This window comes from Tachyglossus aculeatus, chromosome 6 (assembly GCF_015852505.1).
Source record: "Tachyglossus aculeatus isolate mTacAcu1 chromosome 6, mTacAcu1.pri, whole genome shotgun sequence".
NCBI lineage: Eukaryota > Metazoa > Chordata > Mammalia > Monotremata > Tachyglossidae > Tachyglossus > Tachyglossus aculeatus.
This window is the reverse complement of record NC_052071.1, coordinates 21,496,357-21,522,938: the sequence shown is the minus strand read 5'-3', so window position 1 is coordinate 21,522,938 and position 26,582 is coordinate 21,496,357. Positions and strand designations below refer to the sequence as shown.

Sequence of the window (26,582 nt, the reverse complement as noted above, 5' to 3'; positions counted from 1 at the left end):
CTTTCCTCTCCCAAAAGCTTTTCACTCCAGCAGAGTAACACTGAGAATGGTGTTTACTGAGCATGGACCGAATGCAACGGGAACCGTTTGGGAATGTGTAGTGATTGTTCTGAATCGGCATCACGGCAGTGAGAAAATTTCTAATTTATCAGGCTTTGCCATCGGCTTACTCTTCTCTCCTGTGTTTCCCTTAAGCCACAATCAATTTTTGGTGGACAGGAGCCCTAGACGCTTAGTACAGTGCTCTGCACACATTAAAAACTCAATACTGTCCTTACTGCTACAATCTAGCACGATCAACCTGTTGGCCGATCTTCACAGAAATGCTTCTCAAAGGAGGCACTAGAAGATCCACACAGTCAGACATGAGTTTTCAGAGACCATGAGGCACACGGACTGGCCACTGTTTTAAAATATAGCCTAAAATATACAATTTCTAATTTTTCATTAGAAAAATTAGCCTAGGTGAAGATGCCTTCATGTATCACCTCAATAAAATTTTTTGAATCACTGTGTTAGGAAGCGAGTTAAAAAAAATCTGGGGTTATGTAAATAGGTGTGAGGAGGAAAAATGAATGTAGGTTTTAATTACTTGATGAGGTGAAAGGCTGAGTTTAAATTGGTTATTCTTGGAACATCACAACACAGTCTGCAATTTGAACATGCTCATACTATATTCAGGAACACCCTGTGGATAGAGGTGCCCAGAGAATATTTTGACTTTTTCATGCTTGGTTCATTACACTGATGCAGATTTAGGAAGAGAGTATCTACTCTGCAAAATGCATTCAGGATGTGGAAATAAAAAAAAGTAAAACAGCAAATGGCAACATTTTATAGAAAGAGATCTGCTGTATGAAGTTAGTTACAAATAAAATTTGTACATTTTATGACAAATTAATGTTAAAAAATCAGAACTGTTTTATTTTCCGGGTCTGATACACAGAAGTACAGTTCCTGAAAACATAATAGTTCTACCAGAAACATGACCAATAACTTAAATGTTGCGTTTTTTTGGTGACTAAAGCTGGAGAAATGCTTGAAACAAATACCCCAATGACTCTATTCTACACTGTCATTTTGAGTTTAAGGGTGGTGAATCAACGTGTCCCTAGTTAAAATCCAGTGGAATCTTCCCCACCTCCTTTAATTATGATTAGAAATTGAGAGGGAAAAAAATGAGTGGTTTTCTTTCAGGATTACTGCTTTTCAGATCTCAATGTGGACTGGGACAGACACATGAGGCTGACAGTTCATCCTGGCATTTTCTAGCTTTCATTAGAATTGTATATATGTTTAGCATAATGATGAATCCCAAGGGCCTACAAATCTCCACTAATATATATATACATATATATATATTTCCACTTGGACTTTAAGCCTGCCTCTCCACTTAACACTGATGTTAGTTCTGTGCATCTCTGACTTGGTTTAAAAAGAAAAAAAAAATCCGCCCAAAAGCCTTCCAGGGTGTTTCCTGCTGGAGCCACTCACTACCAAGTCCTTGTGTATTTTTAATGTGACACACAGAAAACTTAGTAACGTAGGACTCTCAATTTATTCCTTTAGACCAGGTTATTTACATTAAATGATATATAATGGAGACGAGTGGGATAGATGCTATAATACATTTGATGCATTTGGAAATGTTGAAACATTCTTAATGGAAGAGGATCATTCTGACACTTTACAGAGCTCAGGTGGGATCTCTGACACTTTCATAACATCTAATGAGACAGAGGGATGACTGGTTTTTAAAAACAAGCTTCTATATAATACTGAAAGGCATCTGGTGTGAGGCTGCATGCAACATCTCTTGAGGTTCTAGATTCACTAACGATTTGGGACAATTAAATAGTCACAAAGGTCACTAACGAGTCATACCACAACTTCAGGACCTAATCTAGCACTTAGGCCACCGCACAGAGATTCATCCACATACGAACTGAATGTCAACGAGGGGCAGATCCTGTGTTAATCTAACATGTATCCCCATCAGCAGGTGGGCCCTCAGGACCCACTCAGGAAATCCCCCACAGGGCTAAAATGGGTTTTTGTGTGTGTGTGTGTGTGTGTGTGTGTGTGTGTGTGTGTGTGTGTGTTGATGTCCCGATTCCCTGCTGTGAGAAGGAATATTGCACTTTTCCCTTTGGCAGAAACCACAATGGGATCCAACCTGTTACGCTCACAGGGACCACTTCGCCAACCCTCTCTGAAGTCAGGCCGGGGCTCTTTTCGCCGGCTGCCTTCAGCGTCCTGAAACAAGATACCCAAGCCGGACCCTGGCTGTCAATTCCGGGTGGAAAAGCATCCAGCCCAGGGCCTCCTGGGTCTCTCCCGCCCCTCGGCTGGAGAGTTGGCCTCGGGGTCTGGCCGCGGTAGCTGGGGGACTGGCAGACTGTGCACCAGGTGTTTCAGCCGAGGGGTTAGGGTGGCAATTTGCCAGTTGCCTAAGGCTCCGCCCAATTTGCACAAAATGAAACAGATGGCAACCAGGCAGATGCTGAATACAGAAGTAGAGCCAGAGGATAATAGAGGCCGCAGCATGCGAAGCTCCTACTTGATTCCAGCCCTCGCGGGTAGAAAGCATGAGCTAGCAAGAGTGAGAGGGGCGGGCACCCCATCTCTGCCCTGAGGCGAACCAGCCTCCGCCTAAACTGCTAGGCGGCTGTTAGCCTCTTCGACCGTGGGTAGGGATCATCCTTTCGAGCCTACTCTGTCCCCGCCTCCAACAAAATAGATAAATGGAAATGTCCACAGGGAGCTCGACGGCAGGTGTTTTTCTTTATGGGGTGTAAGGTGGCGGCTTTTCAAAAGGTGGAAAATATGGGGGAGAGTACCGTGGAGGAGCATTCGCTGACCACATGTAGCTATGCGTTGGTGACGTGGACTGGGGCTCGTCTGAGAGGCCGGATGGAGTGGAGGCTGGAAAGACACTGGAATGCTGAATAGAAAGAAACAAAACATTAGTCTGCAGGGACGTGGCTAGCAGGAAAGCATCTTCATTCTCCTTACTCGCTTATATACTTCAAACAAGGGAGGGAATGAGTTCTGTGGAACATCCTTGTTAGAAGACCAAGAATGACAATCTTAACGCCTGCTTTTTAACTTGAACTACGAGACTGTAAGCTCAGCCTGGGCAGGGAGCTTGTCTGCCGACTCTGTTATATTGTTCTCTCCCAAGCGCTTAGCACAGTCCTCTCCACACAGCAATCACTAAATAAATACGACTGATTGAACCTATATAGGAAGGATTAGCTCTTTATAATGGAGCGTTCTGCCAGGCAAGATGCAATATCAGCAGTGATCAAGACCCGGAGTGTCAAGAGACTGTATCTATATGTTGCCAACTTGTACTTCCCAAGCGCTCTGCACACAGTAAGCGCTCAATAAATACGATTGATTGATTGAGATACCTTTCTTTGGGCAGTAACTCATATGAATCATTATCTAAACCACAAATTTCAGGGTTTCTTCCCTCAGCACAACTGACTTTAAAAGATACACACATACCAAACTGGGTTCCCTTTGGCATTAGGATAAAAGGCTGAGGGGAAATGTGGGGAAGCATAGAGAAAAACTATAAGTTTGAGGGTAAATATTTGATAAGTCTTCTTCTGGATGACAGGGGAAAGCCAAAAGCCCTGGTGGGAAAGGATGAGCAGAGGCGGCCCTTCTTGGAGGCAGGATGCTACCAACAGTCTCCCTCCGCCCTTCATTAGTTCAAAGGCCTGTAGGAATTGCTCTGAGCAATTACCAAATGAAGAATTAAGGTTTGATTCCTGCCCTTAAAGGAATTCACATTCAAGGTTTGGGAGAGGCACGGGGCAAAGGCAGAAAGCTGGAGTAATTGATTTAAAAAAGCGCTAGTGCCAAGGACAGAAATAGACACAGGAGATTTACAGAGATTGGAAAAAAAAAGAAGAGTACAAGCCAGGTGAGAAAAGGCAGCTAGTGAAGAACCTTAAAAGACATGGTCAGCAGATTTAGTTGACTTTGTCTGCAACAGAGTCCCTATTGGCCTTCGAGCAGTGGAGCGTCCTGAGTATCTGACCTTAGATAATATGAATAATGGTATTTGCTAAGCGCTTAACTGTGTGTCGGGCACTGTGGTAAGCGCTGGAGAGGATACAAGCAGATCATTCATTCATTCAATCGTATTTATTGAGCTCTTACTTTGGGCAGAGCACTCTACTAAGCGCTTGGGAGTCCATTGTTGGATGGGGACCATGTCTATATGTTGCCGATTTGTACTTCCCGGGTTGTCATTCACTCAATCGTATTTATTGAGCACTTACTGTGTGCAGAGCACTGTACTAAGCGCTTGGGAAGTACAAGTTGGCAAGCTGTAAGCCCACGTGGGGCTCACAGTCTCAATCCCCATTTTAGAGATGAGGTCATTGTGGCCCAGAAAAGTGAAGTGACTTGCCTGAGGTCACACAGCAGACAGGTACTGGAGCCAGGATTAGAACCCATGACCTTCTGATTCCCAGGCCTGTGCTTATCCACTACACCATGTGCTCTAGGTAGAGAGATGCTTCTTGCGGCAAATGTCTCTGTGCTCTCTGTTATCTAAGCTTGGCCACTCGTTGTCCCCACTCAATATATCTCCACCGCTGTGGGTGTGAAAAATCAGGGAGGGAATTTAAGTGGATGAGAAAATGATTTAAAAAGCCTTGGAGCAGCGATAAGTTTATCCTGGCGCGCAGCAAAGATTACTGATTTATTTTGTTGCTACTGATAGCACAAACTGGGCAAGTTGTGGAAGTTAAGAGGAGACTAATAAAAACTACTTGTCGATTGGTATGGCTTTTCGATTTATCTGCACGACTATTTAATTTTTCTCATCAACTACTTCATTTTCAAATGGATCAGCGGAGTTTAAAATGAGACCCCCTTCTAAAGGGTAAAACACCCTCCCACATCCTGCTGAAGATACTGGGGTTAAATAGGAAGGCTAATGTACGGTTTGTGTTCTATATTTTGGGGCCTGCAAGGGGAGCGTGCTTGGTTAAGAGGGAGGGAGAGAGGGTGGTCGGAAGAGCCACTAGAACCTGCTTCTTTCCCTCGGTCCCCCATGAAGAAGGACATGGACACTGGTGGTAAAAGACCTACGGGAGAGAGAGCGATTCCAGGTCCATTCGCCAGGAGACCCGGAGGTGAGAAGTTTCCAGGGAATGTTTATGGTACCTGAAGTCCTCTCCCCTAAAACCCGGACAATCTCACTTCCTCTTCAGGGTCTGGAGGGGCTGATAGCTTAATACCGGGCCCCAGCTGGCTTATGTCCCGCCTCCCCCATGCCCCATCTCCCCTGGCCTCCAGAGTCCCGGCTTCAGCAACTGTTATCAAAGACCGTGATTGAGAATTAAAGTCAGGGGAGGAGGAGGAGATCTGGCTGAGAGCCTGAACTCTCTTGTCGCAAATTCCCAGGGAAGAGACGACAGCAGGGAAAGTAGCCCTCATCTTTCCTAGAGGAGTTCTTCAAATGTTACACTTGAACCTTTCAGGAGCTTCACATAGCTACTCTAATTCAGGTGCAGGAATAGCAAAGGCCCGGGCTATTTGCCCACAGGCAGTTTTACCGGTCCAAAAGTGGAATGAAGAAGCTTACTGGGGAAAGCCTGGAGGTAATTTCTTATCCCTAGGAGTATGAGTGAGGGCTTTTGCGGAGAGCAGTAAACTGTGGATGAGGGCCCAACACTCTCACGTAATTGCTCTGTTCCTTTGACATATATTTCCTTGCCAGTTTTACATTTTAGGAAGTGGAGGACACCTCCCCGTCCTCTCCTCCCCACTTTTTCACTAACTGCTACAAGTTTTAAGGGGCAATGTGTGATTCAGGCTCTTGGCCTTCCTATCCCGTTTTTCTTCTCTCTGTCATTTATTTTGTCATCTGTCTACCCCAGTAGATTTTAAGTTCTTTGGCAGCAGGGATCACGTCTACTAATTCCGAACTGTAAGCTCATTGTGAGGAGGGAACGTGTTTACCAACTCTGTTGTACTGTACTCTCCCAAGGGCTTAGTACAGTGCTCTGCACACAGTAAGTGCTCCATAAATACCACTGACTGCTACTGATTCCATTTTCCCTTCCCAAGTGCTTAGTTCAGTGCTCTGGACACAGTAGGCTCTCAATAAACACTACTGATTGAACAACTGGGCTCTACCACCTTTATTTAAGAACGGGGAAGCATCCACGAGTGACACCCTGGCAGTGGGTGGATATTGTGGAAGAGATATTGCTTGGTTGCAGCTGGAGAGAAGGCCTGGTGTGCCTTGGCTCCCGCAAAAAAGTCTGATTTTATTAATGGGACAAGTGATGAGGGAGGCTGAGGCTTTGCCTCCTCATTGCTCCAACTAGCTTGAAATACACCTTAAAATCCACTCCTGGGACCAGCCAACCCACTGGCATAGTCTGTTCCTGAGATTTCTTCTCAGTGGACATCGTGGCTGGCAACCCAGTGATGGAGGAGACACAGCACTGAAGATATCCAAAGTCTTCTTCTACCTTTACTTCCCAATTCAATCAATCAGTGGTATTTACTGAGCTCTGTGTCCGGAACACTGTGTTCCTCACTTTTGTCTCTCCTCTTTCACCCCTATCAATGAATAAGCAGCATGATCTGAAGGCTGCTTTTTTCTTGAAACGTTGGCCACTTTCCCACCAGCACTGTTGCCTGATTAAGCCTGCTTCCAAGGCAACACGGAGGACTGGATTGTCACTGACGGCACTTATCCCTTGTGCCACGGTGTTAGGGAGTGACGGTCTATCCCCGAGCTGTGGAGGGAGAGGTAACTGCCGTGTTTCCAGAGAGTCTTGCTTAAAATCCTTACACAGTATCTATTTTTAGTGGGCCTCTCCCGATAGCCATGACAAGGCCAATACCCAAAAACATGAGATAACGTAGGAATTCTGTCCAACCCAATAAGTTCCTTTAGTACTAGGTTAACGTTTAACAGTTCGCTATAGGAACTGTTAGGAAGGAAGCAGATACTGATTAAAAGAGGGAATCTGAATTTTCTGGCGGTGGGACGTGTGGCCAGGATCACAAAAGGCTCTGTGAAGAGGACTGCAATCTCGTTCCTGGGGAAAAATGGAAATTAAGGCCCAGAAAAGTTGAAGTAAGCAACCCCAAGGTGAACTCAGAACTGCAGTGATAAGAGAAGAGAACTCAGGCAGCTCAAATACCCAGTCTCCGAGAATCAGGTGTTCGTGCGGTGATCTCTGCAGAAAAAGGCTCCTGGTAGCTGTACAGTCCTTCTGCCTCTCTGGCAGAAGTGGAGAGGGGTGAATCTAGAGGTCAGGAAAACTCCAGAAAATCTTGCACCCAAAGATCAAAAAAAGAATGCACGAGCCAGGAGTCAGGCTCATGAGGACAATGATGGGGCTACTACGTCTCTGATCGCCTGAAAAGCAGCTTCGATGTAGGATCACAACCAGAATCTGGCCCAAGCGAAATGGTCAGTCAGAAGAAAACTCAGACGGTCAAAACTTCTGAACTGAAGAATTGTCCAAGGGGGACCTAAGGGGTTGCAGACTAGCAAGAGAGGCTACTTTTGTGGAAGATAATAATAATAATAATGTTGGCATTTGTTAAGCGCTTACTACGTGCAAAGCACTGTTCTAAGCACTGGCACTTGTTTCTGCTTCCTTCCACCTGGGCCAAGGGAAAAAAAGCCAAACCTTGCCCCACAAAAATAAAAGCTCTCATTTGAAAATAACAAAAGACAGCAAACAGTTAAAGCCAAAATCTAGAAGGAGCCACCTTTTGGTTACAACAACAACACGGACAATAATAATAACTGTCATATTTGTTAAGCACTTACTATATCCCAAGCATTGTAATAAGTGCCGGGCAGATAGAAGATAATCAGTACCCATATGGGGCTCACAATCTAAGTCAGGGGGAGAACAAGTATATTGAATCCCATTTTGCAGATGATGAAACCGAAGCACAGAGAAGTTAAGTGAATGGTATCTGGCAGAGCTGGGATTACAAATACCATCATTTATTAATCACTAATTAATTGAAGCCCTTTTGCAATCAGAGCAAAGCGGAACCATCCAGCATGGGGAGAGTGCTGGCGCTCTGGTCCCGAGGCTGTCTTTCTGAAAGTTAGGGCTGGGGAGCCTCAAGCAGGGGTTTGACAGATAACTACTTGGGAACAAAAGCAGATTTGGTTCTTCCCTGTCCCCTACACCCCAACCTACCTTTGACGGAAAGATCAACAATTTCTGCTTTTAAAAATGTGATGGGAACAGAATCTTGGTAACCAAACACACTCAGCAGGTGCGGTTTAAAAAAAGGGATCTCCAGTTAGACTTTAAGGGAGAAACCCCTTAAACATACCTGGTGATTACAAAGTCAGACAATCACAAAAGACCTATATCTCCTTGCATCTGGGTGAGGCTACTGAAGGGAGGTGTTTGGATGGGCGATTTCTCTGGCGGGGTGGACTCACAGGGCTCAAGGAGAGAATTGAGAATTGAGAAGCAGTGTGGCCAAGAGGCTAGACCACGGGCCTGGGACTCGGAAGGACCTGGGTTCGAATCCTGACTCTGCCACATGCCTGCTGTGCGACCGTGGGCAAGTCACTTCACTTCCCTCATCTGTAAAATGGGGATTGAGACTACCAGCCCCATGTGGGACAAGGACTGTGTCCAACCTGATTAGCTTATATCTACCCCAACACTCAGCACAGTGCCTGGCACACAGTACGTGCTTAAATACCATTGAAAAAAAAAATTCTAGCCTCCCCCGTGGCAAGCAGCCTTCACAGAAGCCCATGTCCCTGGCAGGCTGCTCTGCCTGAAGTGACTCATCCCATCCAAGCGAGTTTTGACAAAGCAACCCTACACCTCTGACTCTACACTCTCCCAGCTCAGACTTAGTCTTTCCTTAGGCTCAGACCTCTCCTCTTGGAAAATGCTCAGCGTGGGAAGAGGAAAAAGCCCCAGGTCTGCTCCCTGTATGGCAGTCCTCCCAATCCATCAAAAAAAAAACCCCCAAATCAACTCTTCCTCAACTGGTGAAAGACTCAATCGAGACCACCGGACAAAAGAGCACAGGCTTGGGAGCCAGAGGTCATGGGTTCTAATCCCGGCTCCGCCACTTGTCAGCTGTGTGACTTTGGACAAGTCACTTCACTTCTCTGGGCCTCAGTTACCTCATCTGTAAAATGGGGATTAAAACTGTGAGCCCCACGTGGGACAACCTGATCGCCTTGCATCCTCCCCAGCGCTTAGAACGGTGCTTTGCACATAGTAAGCCTTAACAAATGCCATCATTATTATTATAATGGTAGAACCCAATGGTTTTGTTTCCAAAGCTTTGTCACGACTCTTGTTTCCTCCTGGTCTCACAGCATTTTTACGGGAAGGAGGTCGAGGGGAGGAGCTGGAATGCCTCTCCCATATTCCCACTGGGGAAACTCAGTGTGGTTCAGTAGTTCAGGGAGACAGTGGTAGATTTAGGACCAGAACCTAGGTCTCCTGACTCCCAATTTACAGCTCAACGGACTACGCCCATCGCAAACAATGCAGTGCCACGTTGCCTGTGAAAACACCACCTGAGCTATCATGTACCCTGCCAGGAAACATTATTTATTGATGTCAAAGTGCCTTGATTGAACCCAATTTCATTTAATTTTAGAGGTTAAGCAGGCCCAGGCCTGGGTACAGCTCAGCTGGGCAATCAACTGAAAAATGGAAGCAGCATGGCCTAGTGGATAGAGAGCAAGGGCCTGGGGTTCAGAAGGACCTGGATCCTGAACCCAGCTCTGCCACTTGTCTGTGGCGCAAATCACTTAACTTCTCTAGGCCTAAGTTACTTCATCTGTAAAATGGGGACTGAGACCATGTGCCCCATGTGGGACGCGGACTGCGTCCAATCTGATTACCCCGGCACGTAGTTCGGCGTCTGGCACATGGTAAGTGCTTCAACAAATATCATTAAAAAAATAAAACCAACTTGGTGAGTCACCTAATGCCTTTGGATGTGTAGCTTTAAGCTCTTGATACTCACCTTACCCTTAGCTCTACAGCACTTACATACACATGTCTTATTTTAATGTCCATCTCCCCATCTAGATTATAAGATCCTTGTGGGCGGGGGACCTATCAACAATTCTGTAGTACTATACTCTCCCAAGCACTTACTACAACGCTTTGCACACAGAAACAGCTCAATAAATAACACTATTTAAATAACAATAGCCCACTGTTGGGTAGGGACTGTCTCTATACGTTGCCAATTTGTACTTCCCAAGTGCTTAGTCCAGTGCTCTGCACATAGTAAGCGCTCAATAAATACGATTGATGATGATGATTCATCTCTTCCAAGTCGATGCTATTGCAGGTCTGGAGATGCATCTACCCTGACCAACAGCTAAGCGAAATTTCCTAAGCTTTCCATTGCAAATGGGTTCACAGAGAAACCAGTGGTTTTCTGCCCATTCTGCATTGGATCGAGCAGTTTCCAAGCTAAAGGCGGCTTCACAGGGGTCTAAAAGCGGCTGTGACTTTTACAGCAGGGGTGGGAGGGAGACTGGTAAACACTGGCCATCTACTACCTTGTAAACAGCATTTGCTGACACTGTCTCATGCAAACTCAGTCTAATTCTGAGGAAGTACTACTTCCCACAAACTAATTGGGCTTGCCTACTTTAAAGTTGGATACTTTGCATTCCTAATTTCAAATACACCACCAATTGATTGCAGTCAATGCAAATCAGCCACTGATCGATGAAGTTGCCTCTGGGGAGAGGATGAGGCTGATTGGAAACAATACATTTTTAGAATAGTTTTCAGAAGAAGTAAACTTCTTGGAGGCTGTTCTCCTGAAAAACTAATTCCAGCCCTTGATCCCATTCTCATTCTCAGAGCTTTTCAAAAGGTGTCTATTTAGACTCCAGTTTTCTCTGCACTGGTGCAAATTTCTGACCCAGTTATGTGATGATGGAGAAAGTGCTTGAACATTAAAAGCCACCTCTACAGTGAGCCTTGGCAGACATCGACTTCTAGGGAGATTGGGGTAAAATAAGGAGCAAAGCACTTCCACTCTACAGCACTGTTAAAATACTGTTTTGGGATATGCACGACCCGGAGTTTCACATCCAGAACTAAAGCTGAAAGTCATGCCTCACCTCCCGTGGGAATCCCACAGAGATAAAATTTCATCTTTGGCTAGTGGCAGAGTGTGACTTGGTGTAATTATGCCCCTGGAAGCAAGCAGCGCCATTTTTCTTTGCAGAGCAAAGCTGTTCTTAAAGAAACTCTGATGTTACCAAAGTTTTTTTTAAAAAAATGGTACTTGTTAATAATAATAATAATAATAATGGCATTTATTAAGCGCTTACTATGGGGAGGTTACAAGGTGATCAGGTTGCTCCACGTGGGGCTCACAGTCTAAATCCCCATTATACAGATGAGGTAACTGAGGCCCAGAGAAGTTAAGTGACTTGTCCAAAGTCACAGAGCTGACAAGTGGTGGTGCCAGGATTTGAACCCACGACCTCTGATCCCAAAGCCCGTGCTCTTTCCACTGAGCCACGCTGCTTCTCTGTTAGGTGCTTACTATGTTGATGATGATAATGGCATTTGTTAATCGCTTACTATATGCAAAGCAGTGCTCTAAGCGCTGAATCCAGGCACTGTATTAAGCATTGGGGTAGATACAAGCTAATCAATCAATCAATCAATCAATCGTATTTATTGAGCGCTTACTATGTGCAGAGCACTGTACTAAGCGCTTGGGAAGTACAAATTGGCATCACATAGAGACAGTCCCTACCCAACAGTGGGCTCACAGTCTAAATCAGGTTGCACACAGTCCATGTCCCACGTGGGACTCACGGTCGTAATTCCCTTTAGACAGATGAGGTAATTGAGGACTAGAGAAATGAATAATAATAATAATGATGACATTTATTAAGCGCTTACTATATGCCCAGCACTGTTCTAAGCGCTGGGCAGGTTAACAAGGTGATCAGGTTGTCCCACGGGGGGCTCACAGTCTTCATCCCCATTTTACAGATGAGGTGACTGAGGCCCGGAGAAGTTAAGTGACTTGCCCACAGTCACACAGCTGATAAGTGGTGGGGCCGGGATTTGAACCCATGACCTCTGACTCCAAAATCCGGGCTCTTTCCACTGAGCCACGCTGCTTCTCCAAGTGAAGTGACTTGCCCAAGATCACCTAGCAGACAAGTGGCCAGCCTGGATGAGAACCCAGGTTTTCTGATTCCCCACTAGGCCCCGCTGCCTCTCTACCCAAACTCAGGAAACACACAACTTAATGGAATCAAAACAACTTTGACTCACTGACCTTCCCAAGAGTAACTTCAAAATGAACTAGGTTTGTGTTAAGACAACAGCCATAAGGCAACACTATCAGAGCGTTAGAAATTCGGTTTTACACACCGTGCAGAGTTTCCTGGAATTCCGTCTTCTCAAAGAAATTAACTACCCACAGCATCTCGAGAGACACAGCCCCAAGCAAGAAACAGTCAATTTTCTTTTTGCAACCTACCTGGAAATCATAAGCTGAATATGGTGGCAGGTGAGGAGTGCTGTGATAGTAGGTGTTATATGATGCCACCTGCGGCCTTGAATAATAAGATACTGTAGGATGGGCATTTTCAACTGTACAGTTCAATGTCGGCAGAGAGGGAGTCTGGTAAAAAGGAAACACAAAATATTGCTGGCACAAAGCTGAACACACCGGCCTCGACAGTAGCAGTAGAAAAATGTGCACTGGGAAATTGCTATGCTTCCTATTTATATTAACATCTGCTTCCCCCTCTAGACTGTAAGTTCGTTACGGGCAGGGAATGTGTCTGCTAACTCTGTCGCACTGTACTCTCCTAAGTGCTTAGTACAGTGTGCTGTCCATAGCGCTCAATAAAACCACTGATTGATTGATTAAAACAAACCACATTTCAGATTCCAATCCTGGAGAAAGGTGACCTACACTTTGGAGGGCATGAAGGTTATATCTTTCAATCAATCAATCAATCGTATTTATTGAGCGCTTACTATGTGCAGAGCACTGTACTAAGCGCTTGGGAAGTACAAATTGGCATCTCATAGAGACAGTCCCTACCCAACAGTGGGCTCACAGTCTAAAAGGGGGAGACAGAGAACAGAACCAAACATACCAACAAAATAAAATAAGTAGGATAGAAATGTACAAGTAAAATAAATAAATGAATAAATAAATAGAGTAATAAATATGTACAACCATATATACATATATACAGGTGCTGTGGGGAAGGGAAGGAGGTAAGACGGGGGGATGGAGAGGGGGACGAGGGGGAGAGGAAAGAAGGGGCTCAGTCTGGGAAGGCCTCCTGGAGGAGGTGAGCTCTCAGCAGGGCCTTGAAGGGAAAGACCCCTCAGACAAAGGAAGACCCCTCAGACAAAGGAGCTGTCATCTTGACCCCACTAAAGGTCGAGCAGGATTCATTCATTCGTTCATTCAATCGTATTTATTGAGCGCTTACTGTGTGCTTGGGAAGTACAATTTGGCAACATATAGAGACGGTCCCTACCCAACAGAGGATATGTGGTGATCCTGTGAGGTTTTTTTTAGCAGGGATAAATGTTCAGATTAAATGTGTGCAGCAGCTTCGGAGAAGCAGCGTGACTCAGTGGAAAGAGCCCGGGCTTTGGAGTCAGAGATCATAGGTTCGAATCCCGGCTCTGCCACATGTCTGCTGTGTGACCTTGGGTAAGTCACTTAACTTCTCTGAGCCTCAGTTCCTTCATCTGTAAAATGGGGGTGAAGACTGTGAGCCCCACATGGGACAACCTCATTACCTTGTTTCCCCTCCCCAGCGCTTAGAACAGGGCTTTGCACATAGTAAGTGCTTAACAAATGCCGCCATTATTATCATTATTATTATTATTATTATTATTATTCTGAACTGTGGCGTGGGTAACCCCCCCAGACGGCATCCTGGGAGGAAGTCGGCCAGGAGAAGAAATTAGTCACCTCTGTGGCATGTATGAACAGCTCTCTTGTGGACAGAGAGAACAACATTTGCATCGGATGGGGCGAGCGGAGGTTACAGACCTCAGGTGTTGCAATACAGGCATCGAACTAGAACCAAATACAGGCCAGTGACTGTAGTAAAGAATGTAGAAAAGTCTGTATCCCCGAACCTCTCCATTCCTCACCGCCCCCCAATACTCTTTAGAACCTAGTCCTCATCTGCTCTAATTCCATATAAATGAAGGTCTGCTGGTTTGGGGGCTGAGGGAATATTATTATTATTATTATGGTTAATATTATAAATAGCAGTAATAATTGTGGCATTTATTTAGAGCTCACTTTGTGCCAAGCACTGTACTAAAGCACTACGGTAGCCACAAAATAATCAGGTCAGACACAATCCTTATCCCACCTGGGACTCAAAGTCTAAGGGGGAGGGAGACCTGGTACTGACTCCCCATTTTCCAGATGAGCAAACAGAGGCACAGAGAAATGACGTGACTTGCCCAAGGTCACACAGCAGGCAAGAGATGGAGTCAGAATTAGAATCCAGGTCCTCGGACCCCTGCTGTTTGTACTAGGCCACGCTGCTTCTCAATGGTAAGCATAGAGGAGCCTACATTTGGCAACAAGCTGGATGCCTCCTGTGTGACTCATGGCCCGCGAATAATAATAATAATAGTAATAACTGTGATATTTGTTAAGCACTTACTATGTTGCAGGCATTGTACTAAGCGCTGGGGATGTTGGGGCAGGGGTAAAAACTTATCAGGTTGGGTACAGTCCCATGTGGGGCTCACAGTCTTAATCCCCATTTTACAGACGAGGTAACTGAGACACAGAGAAGTGAACTGACTTAGCCCAGGTCACACGGCAAACAAGTGATGGAGACAGCACTAGAACCCAGGTCCTTCTGTCTTCCAGGCCGGTGCTCTAGCCACAAGGCCATGCTGCTTCTCATGGGCTCCTTCTCATTAATAACAGGATAATAAGCGCTTAGTACAGTGCTCTGCACACAGTAAGCACTCAATAAATATGATTGAATGAATAACAGGATGACAGAAAGACGAGATCCCGGACTTGAATGAGCAGTGCAGCGATCCCTACGCCCCTGAAAGCCTCCCCAGACTCTGCTCCAGCTGAGCTGTGCTTCCTGTTTCAGAAAGCACACGTCCAGTCCTGCCCAGGACTGTGGGATGCTTATGAAGTCTCTCTCTCTTAACCTGGCTCCTAAACTGGAAGCGTGGGACACCACCAGCTCCATCCCTCAACGATTTCAAAGCAGCAACCATGAGAAATTACCTCAGGCCGGGGCCACGAAACTGGCTGGGAACCCACAGGGAAAGAGCGAGGCAGTTTGTGGAGCCACTGCCTTCCACTGAGGAGTGTCCGCCAGGGCATACGAATTTTTCGGATAAGTGGAGGTAATAGTGGATGACGACTGCCATTATTATTATTATTATTAACTGAAGCCCAGAGATGTTAAGTGACTCGCCCAGGCCACACAGCTGACAATTGGCCCCTTTTCCTCTCCTCCTCCCCATCCCCCCTGCCCTATCTCCTTCCCCTCCCCACAGCACCTGTATATAATAATATTTATTACTCTATTTATTTTTCTTGTACATATCTATTCTATTTATTTTGTTAGTATGTTTGGTTTTGTTCTCTGTCTCCCCCTTTTAGACTGTGAGCCCACTGTTGGGTAGGGACTGTCTCTATATGTTGCCAATTTGTACTACCCAAGTGCTTAGTACAGTGCTCTGCACATAGTAAGCGCTCAATAAATACGATTGATGATGATAATGATGATTGGGCCGGGCCAATGGTGTGTCCCCACCAAGCTCAAGGGGAGGGATGCAGACCAGCTGCCCTTGACTCATTCTGCCAACTGTTAGTCGGGGAGAGTTTGTGGTGGGTGGGTAAACCACCATCCCTTTACCTCAGTGAGTGCTGCTACTTAACTGGGAGAGGGCCCTGAAGAAGATCTATTTATAATGACGGCATTTATTAAGCGCTTACTATGTTCAGAGCACTGTTCTAAGCGCTGATTTGACAGAGTGGAAGGGAGAATGAGTGTGAGCGGAAAAAAAGGACGGAGAAGCACTTACGTTTTTCACTACAAAGTACAATTCTATATTCCCAACAAAGTTTCAAACCCTTACCCGACCTGGCTTACCATCATAATTTTGCCAAAATAGCCAACAGGGAATGCCTCATCCTGCCAACTAATCAGCTTGTGAGGTAGGGCACAATGTTAAAACCAAACGCGGCTTTGATTCAACCAGCGCTTTTGGGCTCCTAATGTAAAATTTAGGATTTGGAAGCGATAGAGGTAGTCAAGCAAAAAAAGCCCCCCAATTTCCCTGAATTGGATTTTAAGGAGAGACACACAGTCATAAATCAAAATCACTCTTCTAGACTGTGAGCTCGTTCTTGGGTAGGGACCGTCTATGTTGCCGACTTGTACTTCCCAAGGGCTTAGTACCGTGCTCTGCACACAGTAAGCGCTCAATAAATACAATTGAATGAATGAATGAATGAAATCAGAAAAAAGCCTCAAAGAATTTTCATTAAGAGGCAATCCCAGGGTAAGATTTCAATTTTAGACTATTGTGTTATCATTGCCACCAAAAAGTAAAGGATGAAAATACCGGGAAAAGAAATCTACTTCACTTGGCTTCGCAACACTGGTCTCCTTGACCTTAAACGCTTATCAATTCTGGCACTTCAGTTTGGTAACAGTAATCCCCCCTTGCCCCCATAAATCGTTCAGATCCCTTCTCACCATGTCTTTAAAGCCTCCGAGGATTGCAGCAGTGATGATTCCCAGAAACAGTCCCACTATATTCAAAATGGTGGCGGACCAGAGCAAGTGGTAAAGATGGATGATGTCTTGGCAGCTACTGACGTCAATATATTCATAATACCCTCCAGAAATCTCCACACGACTGAATGGGGAAGAGAGGAGCACACGAGTATCATTCCCATGCAGAAGGGGAACGTTCCTGTTTACACCGGAGTGGAATGTGAGATTCAAGGTAATGGCAGCGATTCAGAAACACCCTGAATGAGTGCGTACATGTATCAGCAAGTGCACACAACTCTGAAAAAGTCTAGACGCTTTTATTATTTAAGTATTCTGCGGTATTGTCCGTGTAATACTGTGAGGGTTGGTGTTTTCATATGCAGCCTTAACTGAGCAATGAAAAAGTAGAAAGGGGTGCTTTTATTTGGGGCCTCCCCATAGTATAGCTGACTAAAAATTACAGAGTAAAGCAGTACAAGCAAAAGCACTTTGGTAAAAAGAAAGCTGTTACATAAAGTCAGCGTGTTATTCAAAAACAGAATTTGTTCGGAGAAACCCTTATTATAATCAACCAATGTTTTTTTGAGCACCTACTGATCCCAAACAGAACATAAAATCAGTTCCAGGCCACTGGGGCCTGGTTTAATCAGCTCAAAGTTAGGGCATTGATAGACCTTATTAGAGAAGCAGCACGGCTCAGTGGAAAGAGCCCGGGCTTTGGAGTCAGAGGTCATGGGTTCAAATCCCGGCTCCGCCACTTGTCAGCTGTGTGACTTTGGGCAAGTCACTTCACTTCTCTGGGCCTCAGTTCCCTCATCTGTAAAATGGGGATGAAGACTGTGAGCCCCACGTGGGACAACCTGATCACCTTGTATCCCCCCAGCGCTTAGAACAGTGCTTTGCACATAGTAAGTGCTTAACAAATACCATCATTATTATTATTATCTATCAGGGGGAGGTGACTCAGAATGTGCTATGGAAATCCAGAATATCTCTCCCTCTCCTTCTCTCTCTCTCTCTCACACACACACATACAGACACACACATACAGCTTAATGTTCTTTAGAGTCAATCCAATTTATAAAGAAAAATCCACTTCTAAAAAATGAAAACGAAACATGAGTTCCAGCAGGTAGCACTTTCATTCTGATGAAGGAATTTGCCACTTCCCATGAAAACAGCCAAAAAAAATATGTCAGGGCTTCTGAGTTCAGCACTCAATGTTCTGAACGGAAAGCTACTTAGTTGTCTATCTAAACAGACATCTGAGCAGCTAACTTCTAGCCTGTTTCTGAGCGCCCGCCTTGCCGGGTGTCTGTGGACAGATAATACTGCTTCTTCTCTGTGCTTCAGCTGTTCCCCATAAAGGCAGTAGCATTAACTTCTGAGCTACCAGTTATGATTTAGGGAAGAGATCTCAAAGTCGTGATCTACTATAACACTGGTTTGATGAGTGGGAGAAGGCAAAAATAGCAACAAAATGCTGCGGATGATCAGGAAAGGTCTCAGATAAGATAAAATGCATACAGTTTTGCCACTACATAAAATCATAAGGCACTCACACCTGGAACACTGTGGGTGGCTCTGGTCATTCACCCTAAGAAGGACAAAACAGGAGAGGAGAAGGAAACCAAAATGATCAGGGGAATGGAGAAGCTTTTGCATGAAGAATGACTGAAACAGCAGGGCCCTTCAGTCTGGAAAGAACTCCTGAAGAGAGACATACCTGAAGCTTACAAAATCATGAAAGGTGTTCTTGTTTTTTTAATGGTATTTGTTAAGCACTTACTAAGTGCCAGGCACTATACTAAGCGCTGAGGCAGATTCAAGCCAATAATAATAATAGTGGTATTTCTTAAGAGCTTACTATGTGCCAGGCACTGTACTAAGCACTGGGGTGGATACAAGCAAATTGAGTTGGACACAGTCCCTGTCCCACATGGGGCTCACAGTCTTAATCCCCATTTTACAGATAAGGGGACATCCACTGAAAACAGAAAGGGATAAATTCAGAATGACCCACAGGAAACACTTCTTCACCCAGTGGGAAAAAGCATATGGAATTAATTGCCACAGAAAACTGTGGGACCTCAGAATATCAACAGGTTCAATAAGGGTTTTGATGAGAGCTACTCAATCGCTAGATACAGTGAAGTTGGGGATTTGAGAGGACAGACTGGGGATGGTAGATTATTTTTACGAAACTTATTAAGTGCCTTTTACATGTCAAGCACTGTTCCAAGTGTTGGGACATGTACAGGTGGATGATACATCTCTATTATGTCTGACAAAAAAAAAGGAAGCAGATATTGTTTGTCACAGATGGAGACAGAGGCCTAGAAGAGCCGTCACCAGTAGGAATTTTTTTTCCTATTTTTACAAACTATAATAACCACAAACGCTTTATTTTAAAAAAATTTAAATGGTATTTGTTAAACGTTTAACTGTGAGCCAGGCACTGTACTAAACGCTGGGGGAGATACAAGCTAACGAGATTGGACACAATCCATGTCCCACATGGGCCTCACTGTCTTTCTCCCCATTTTACAGAAGAGGTAACAGGCACAGAGAAGTTAATTGACTTGTCCAAGGTTATGCAACAGACAAGTGGTAGAGCCAGGATTATAACCCAGCTGGAGGGAGATAAGAGGTTTAACTCTTAACTAACAAATACTCCCAGTTTTTTTTTCCACAATGAAAGTTTTGATTGAACATTTTAGATAAGCCATGATAGGGAACCAGAGAACACTCTTCTGACAACGTGCACTTATCTGGATAGAATGCAATTGCAATGTTGGAAGAAATGGTGTGTGCGTGCCCTTGAATGTCGGTCAAAGCACGCACAATCACGTGAGTTTGCCTTAACATGGGGATTGTCAGAAAACTGACTCCTGTGTCATCATCATCAATCGTATTTATTGAGCGCTTACTATGTGCAGAGCACTGAACTAAGCGCTTGGGAAGTACAAATTGGGTGTCAAACATACACAGGGCTGCCAGAGAAATTAGGTCCTAAGGAAAGGTCCAGCTAAATTAAATTGTATTTATTGGGCGCTTACTGTGTGCAGAGCACTGTACTAAGCACTTATGGAGGACTATATTCTATGTTTACGGTTCACCAAACTCTGAAGTTAAGGAGCATTTCTTTGGGCAAGAAGACAATGTTACCCTGTCTTTTAACCCTGAAAACATGATTGCCCAATCCCTTGGCTTCCACTCTTCTCTTCTGAACCTCCATTCCAGGAAACAGAACAGAGGAGCTGATAAGTGATTAAAAATAGGCTTTCGTGAAAAGAAAAGAAATACCCATTAGGCACAATTGAAGTCCCTGGGTCACCCTCATGTTCATCGCCAACTATATTTAGATCTTGTGGTCTTGTCTGTATTCTGCTGGCTGGAAATGGATTCTGGTTCACTAAGAAAATGTTCAACTCAAAATTTTCCTCTTTTACGGTATTTCAATGTCCCGACTCTCATGGACTTGGATGTGGAACTTGGTGGGCTCTATCTACTCAAACACTGGATTGAATTGAGAGTTTCCTGCCTTGCTAGACTCAGTCCGGGAAGCACGGCTAAACCCACTCATTGTCTGTGTACATGGTGGCTCAGGGGAGCAGGGATAAATACAGTTCAAAAATAACAGTTAAAAACCCCACTTTAGTCGGTAATTTTCACAAAAAAATTTTTTCTGAGCTATCAAAAACCCAAATCAATGTTTTGCCACCTCTCCCTTCCCATTTGGCATTTAAAGTGCTAAACCAAGGAGAGGGGCAAATCCTGAAGTGGCAAGAAGGAGGGACAAGGGATCAAGAAACTCATAAACTATATATTTTTCCCCAAATAATGCAGAGTTGATTGTGTTACAGCCAGGTGAACTGCTCCATACACCTAGCCCAGGAAGTGAGAATCCGCGTGTCCTAGTAGAAATGGGCCGGGAAATCAGAAATCCTGGGTCCTAATCCCAGCTCCATCACTTGCCTGTTGCGTGACCTTGAGCAAGTCATTTAACAGGTCTGGGCCTCAGTCTTCTCATCTATAAGTAACCTTTTCTCTCCTACTTGGATGCCGAGCCCCATGAAGGACGGGGACCGTGTCTGACCTGATTTCCTTGTATCTTCCCTACACCTAATGCAGCGCTTGGCACATAGTAAGTACTTCACAAATACCGCATTTGTTACTGGGCCCCCTGAATAATCCTCAGATAACTCTCCTCTCCACAGAGACACCACAAACCCCTCCCCTCCGCACCCAGCTTTTGTCCAATACTCACTTGCCACAGTTGTAGAGGTCACAGCAGAAGCAGGTATTGCCCTTTATTTTGGGGGTGCATGCACCCCGGGTGGGTAATGGGCAAAACACCTGAAGACAAAGAACAAGAGCAGCTGTTATTGCACTGAGAAGGAGCCGACTAAGCTGAACGCGTGTGTGTTCTCGTGTGTACACCAAACAGGGACCATTCCTTATATTTTCCATTTGCAAAGCACTAAAATTTGCCTCCCTGTAATTTATTTTGGGTCCGTCTCCCCCACTAGATCATAAGCTCCTTGATGCCAGGAATCATGTCTACTAACTCTGTTGTACTCCCCCAAGCAATTAATACAGTGCTCTGTGCAGAGTAAGCACTGAATAAATGCTACTGACTGATTGATGTGCACAGCCGTGCTTCAGCTCCCAGAGGATCGATCAGGAGGTTATGTTTGCTGAGGCGGAAAAGTTCTCTCTGGGCCTTCATCGGGGTTCAGATCCCTCTCACCACCACCGGCCGGGGACAGCACGGATCCGGAGCCTAGAATGACTAAACTGTCAAGGCACCATGACCTGGGAGAAAGAGCATGGGGCTGGGAGTCCAAACACCTGGGTTCTAATTCCCGCTCTGCCACTTGCCTGCTGTCAATTCACTTCACTTCTCTGTGCCCCCGTTTCCTCATCTGTAAGACGGGGACTGGACACCTGTACTCCCTCTCCTTTAGACTCTGAGCCCCATATGGGACAGGGATTTGTGTCCAACCTGATTATTTTATACTAGTCCCAGCACTCAGTACAGTGCTTGGCATAGAGTAAACGCTTAACAAATACTACAAGGGAGTAAATGTGGACATGCCCCATGACTCAAAACCAAAATTCAACTTCAGGAAGGGATGACTGGGGATGGGCAGGGAGGGCAGGCAGTGAAGACAAGATCTACTGAGACTACATCCAGGCTGGGACACTATTTTCCAAAACCTGGATAGAGCCAGTGTGTGCAACACAAGGAGAGTTCTCTAAGGGAGAGGGAAGGGAAAAGAGCCCCATCCCCTCTTTAGTAACACTGAACTATCTCTCAGGGATACATCTACCTCAACTGGCTGTGAGGAAAGATGGCTACAATGGAAGAGGCCAAATAGCAGTTCGTGTACCCCAGTGACTCCTCATTGTGTTTGGGAAAGAAGGGAAAGCAGCAAGCTTCTCCATCTCTGATTCCACGGCACCAGGAGGGAAGGTTTATGGCAATCCCTTTGGCCCCGCCACCTGCACCCTCCTAACGCTTTCTCTTCTTCTCCCTATCCTGATCTCAGCTAATTTGGCTCTCCATTCCTTGGGAATCCTTCTTCTGGTCTTCCTAGTTTCACATATCCTATCCTTATCAGCCTATTACCATCACCATCTTCCTACCCAGTGTTCGCTGCTTCCAGCGTGACATACCAACCTTGCTTGACAACAACCAAATCGCCTACGTCTCCAAAAGGAAATGAACATTCCTGGCTTTACGCTTGTTGGAAGGAGAGGGGGAGAAGGGAGGGTGGCTAGGGAGGCACTTCCCAGCGTCTAGAGCAGCGATACCACCTCACCTCTTCTATTTCCTTTTGGGGGGTCTTGGGGTAGTAGCGGCATCGGTTTGCATACAGAGGTTTAAGGTCCTGGAGAAGGGAGGGAGGAAAAAAGAAGATAGACAAGGCATTTGTGTTGGAACACACACATCCCACCAGCATTTTACATAGTATGGGATAGTTTTCCACTGCTTTTTGGGAAAAAAAAGGCAGGATGAGGAGGGGGATTTTTTCCTTAGTAGATGGAAAGAAAATGACAGAGGGAGCCAAAGGTGTGTGGGAAACCAAAGATATCTGTCAAGAACAACCTATTAAGTAGAGCCAAGGGTCACAGACAATGGTAACTACTACAGTGCAACTTTTATTCCCACACCTCCAACCTACAAATTCAGGATTATCCCCCTATTTTAGTGTCCTGTCCCATTTTGGGGGAAAAGTCTGCTAGGAGCGCATGCATGTCCTATGTTGGACTGTCACACGTCAAGCATATGACTGAAGCTGAAATCCCCTGTCCTCAAACCTGAAGTCTGTCCACCCTGGCCCAAATGCCAGCCCACAATGACGAAAGAGTATTAAATCAGCCTTGCACATAGCACTCCGAGACGCTCTGGGTGCCCACTCCGATTGCCATGTATATCCTCCCCAAGAGACCTCCAAGAGTCATCTCATCCCTCACGGGATGAGAGACAAGCTTGCCACTGCATTCTGGAACTGTCTGTCATCCAAGGGGCCCGGGTCTAGTCTCTTCCCTTCAAGGACTGCCCTGACTTTCTGGACCACGGCCAGGACTGGAGAGTTCGTCAAAGTCACCCGGAGCCATGCGACGTCCCCTCGGTGTTGGATGACTGCACCCCGGCCATCCGTCTCGGACCTCCCAGGTGTGACTTACACTAGGGCAGTCACTTCCCTGGGCTGCTCTCCTACGGAACACCACTCCCCCGTGAAGTTTGCAACAACCACTTCCTTGGCACCCCCAGTGCTGAGAACCAAATAAGCTTCCTGGCCCCCTGAGCACTACGTCCTTGGTGGGAACTCTCCTAGGTTTGCTCTCAAGGAGACCCTCCGCACCACAGAGAAACCCTACTCTCTACCAGCGCTCTGGTCTCACCCCCAGGAGTCTGAACCTGACTCTACCAAGGGGCACTCTTCAGATTGAGGAAGTGAGGATCGTTACCGAGATTATAAATTCAAAGGCGGGGCTCGTGCCTACCGACTCTGTGGCGCTCTACTTACCCAAGCACTTAGTACAGTGCTCTGCTCACAAAAAGCCCTCCGTAAAAACCACTGATCGATTAATGCAGAAAAGGAGGACCAAAGACAAGATACACTCCAAAAGCCCGAAGTGTGAGTTGTAGCTGGATCCCTTGGTAGAATTATTTCCCTTCTCCTGCTTCTTTTATTCCCACACTGTGTTACTAGGAAACACACAGCTATGGGAAGGGTGGGGAGATAGGGAGGAGGGGATTCAAAGGGCTTCCAGTTTTTTCTCAGGGTCATTCTGCCAATGCCTGTGAGAGGAAAACGGATGACCAGTAGTGAGCCCTTTAGGTGGTAATTGGATTTTCATGAACATTAATGGCCTAGGCCAACTGACTTTAAAGGTGGGATGGGGAAAAAGGGAAAGACATTTCAGCAAAGAAGTGCTATTAAAAGCAACCTCAGACTCCTTCCCCAGGCCCAGGTTGCTATGGAAACCACTTCAGCCAGAGAGCGCGCTGCTTGCGTCGGCAGGGATGTGGCATAAAGATGGTTGCCTACAAAGCCGGCTCTACAGATGAGACCCTGACCTCGGCTGCTCCCTAGAGAATCTAGACCTCCAATTCTCTCAGCATGTTAGAGGACAGGGTTCGAAGGTCAGAACCTTGTCAGTCTCTATGTCCCTAGGTCCATTTAGTCTCTGGCTATTTACCTGATCACCCTGTAACCTCCCCAGCGCTTAGAACAGTGCTTTGCACATAGTAAGGGCTTAATAAATGCCATTATTGTTATTATTATATTTAGGTGTCCCAATGCAGCCTGAGAGGACTGATAATTTAGTGCTGCTTTTATGGGCCAAACCCCAGGTCTCGCCACAAAGTCCAATACGTACCATTCAAATTTTAGTAAACATGAGAAATGCCTTAAACTCAAGACATATTTGAGAGGCAGCATATTTCCTGGCCCATGAAGCTCTCAGAGCCTGGTTTTTGGCACCTGGACTTACTGAAGAGAAGGTTCTGCTTCTATTCATTTCTCCTGTGTGGTTCCGGACACTTCGCTGTCTCCCCTCACCACTCCCGGGAATGCCAAGTTCACAGCGCCGACTGGTCCTGGCCTAAGGTGGCTTTCTCCCCCTCTCCGCTTTCCCCATGTAGCTGAGGGAAGAGTCAGCCTTGGAAATCATGCCCGGAGAACTTACGTGAGCAGTGTACTTACTATATGCCTGGCAGCAAACACACCATCCACAATGGCACAGCAAAATGCAGCGATCACCCCAAAACTGATGAAGACGATGGAAGCCACCAGCTGGGGAAGTGAAACAGAGATGACTTTAAACCTTCAACATGTTGGTCCTGGAAAGGGGGCTCTGCCTGAGCCCAAATCTGCCCAGTGTATTTATCCTTCCTTCTTCCTTTTGTCTTGACTGTGCCAGGGCATTCAGCTGGCAAGATTGCCTGGCTGGGACTGAGCCTAAGACCTGCGTAGGCCTTTCTTCACTGCCAACTCTCAGGAACTTCTACTGATAGAGCTGCTGTGCCCTTGACTGCTTTTTATGTCCATGTTGAGTGTGGAACTCATCATCATCATCATCAATCGTATTTATTGAGCACTTACTGTGTGCAGAGCACTGTACTAACCGCTTGGGAAGTACAAATTGGCAACATACAGAGACAGTCCCTACCCAACAGTGGGCTCACAGTCTAAAAGGGGGAGACAGAGAACAAAACCAAACATACTAACAAAATAAAATAAACTCCTATCTACTTTTTGAAACATATGTCCATACTGATTCTAAAACCATGTCCTATTCATTTAGCTACTTACTGTAAAAGGAGCCTATTAAATAACACACAGCCACAGAGATGAGAGGGTGGCAGGTTAATTGGAAAGGGCAAGGGGGAAAGAACAGCTACAGGTCATTTGAAGACATGGAAATTTAGAGGTCTCTTGCTACAGAGGGCACAGAGGATCCATGGCCAGAGACTGCATTTCTAAACCTGATTCACCCGCATGCAAGACTGCCACTGATCATGGGAGAACTGAGACAGTGTGGATGGTTCGGTGCAAACCTTCACGGCTACTGAAAAAAAAACAAGTCCTCTTGATGATGGTGGGCTTCCCCATCCCTTTCTCCTACACTAAAGTCCCGCGTGGGAAGGGAGCTCAAGGTAGGGTCATTAGTTGATTGATTACACAGCAGTAACATCTGGTGACACCCTGAGAATTGAATAAGTTCAATTTAGGGATCCGCTGCTTGCCCTAAAAGGGCTGGGGCTAGAAAAATGCCCCAAGCACCGGCTGCTTCACCAGATACAAATCAGGCTCATCAGAGGCTCACACTTGCGAAACCTTTCTCTTGTCTGTAGCATCATCCTCAAGAACAGCTACAGAAAACATATTCATAGTCCTCAGGAGGAGGAATGGAATAAACGCTGACCTGGAGGGTTCGATTATGGGGCCGGCTCTCAACGGGTGACCTTAGGCAAAAACACGGCCTCTCTGGATCTCAGTTTTCTCAAATTTAAGTATTAATTATGACATTTGTTAAGTGCCTGCTACCTGCTAAAGACTGGTGTCCGTACAAAGTTACAGGATACGAGCTCGTTCCCACATGAGGCTCACGATCTCTCTTAACCCATGTCACAGATGAGGAAACTGAGGCCCAGAAAGGTTAAGGGATTTGTATAACGTTATACAGTAGGTCAGTGGAAGGGCTGGTTTTACAACTGGTATCTCCTGACCCCCGCCACAGTCCTGTGTTCTTTCCTTTAGATCAA

General features: G+C 45.7%; 1 protein-coding gene across 5 annotated transcripts in view; it reads right to left on the bottom strand.

The window, feature by feature from the left end:
* The window catches only part of TMEM255A (transmembrane protein 255A), a 63,752-nt gene that overhangs the window by 1,812 nt on the left and 35,358 nt on the right, over positions 1-26,582 (bottom strand). For 2 of the 5 annotated variants that reach the window (XM_038747904.1, XM_038747909.1), the window contains 7 exons: positions 25,021-25,110; positions 22,627-22,695; positions 21,069-21,157; positions 16,778-16,940; positions 12,529-12,672; positions 2,841-2,944; positions 1,536-2,256 (listed from right to left, as the gene is read on the bottom strand). In XM_038747904.1, the coding sequence (XP_038603832.1) occupies positions 2,022-2,256; positions 2,841-2,944; positions 12,529-12,672; positions 16,778-16,940; positions 21,069-21,157; positions 22,627-22,695; positions 25,021-25,110 (894 nt within the window). In that variant the 3' untranslated portion in view covers positions 1,536-2,021. Of the gene's footprint in view, positions 1-1,535; positions 2,945-12,528; positions 12,673-16,777; positions 16,941-21,068; positions 21,158-22,626; positions 22,696-25,020; positions 25,111-26,582 lie in introns of those variants that run through there. The other 3 variants (XM_038747906.1, XM_038747908.1, XM_038747907.1) reach the window with 3 other exon arrangements.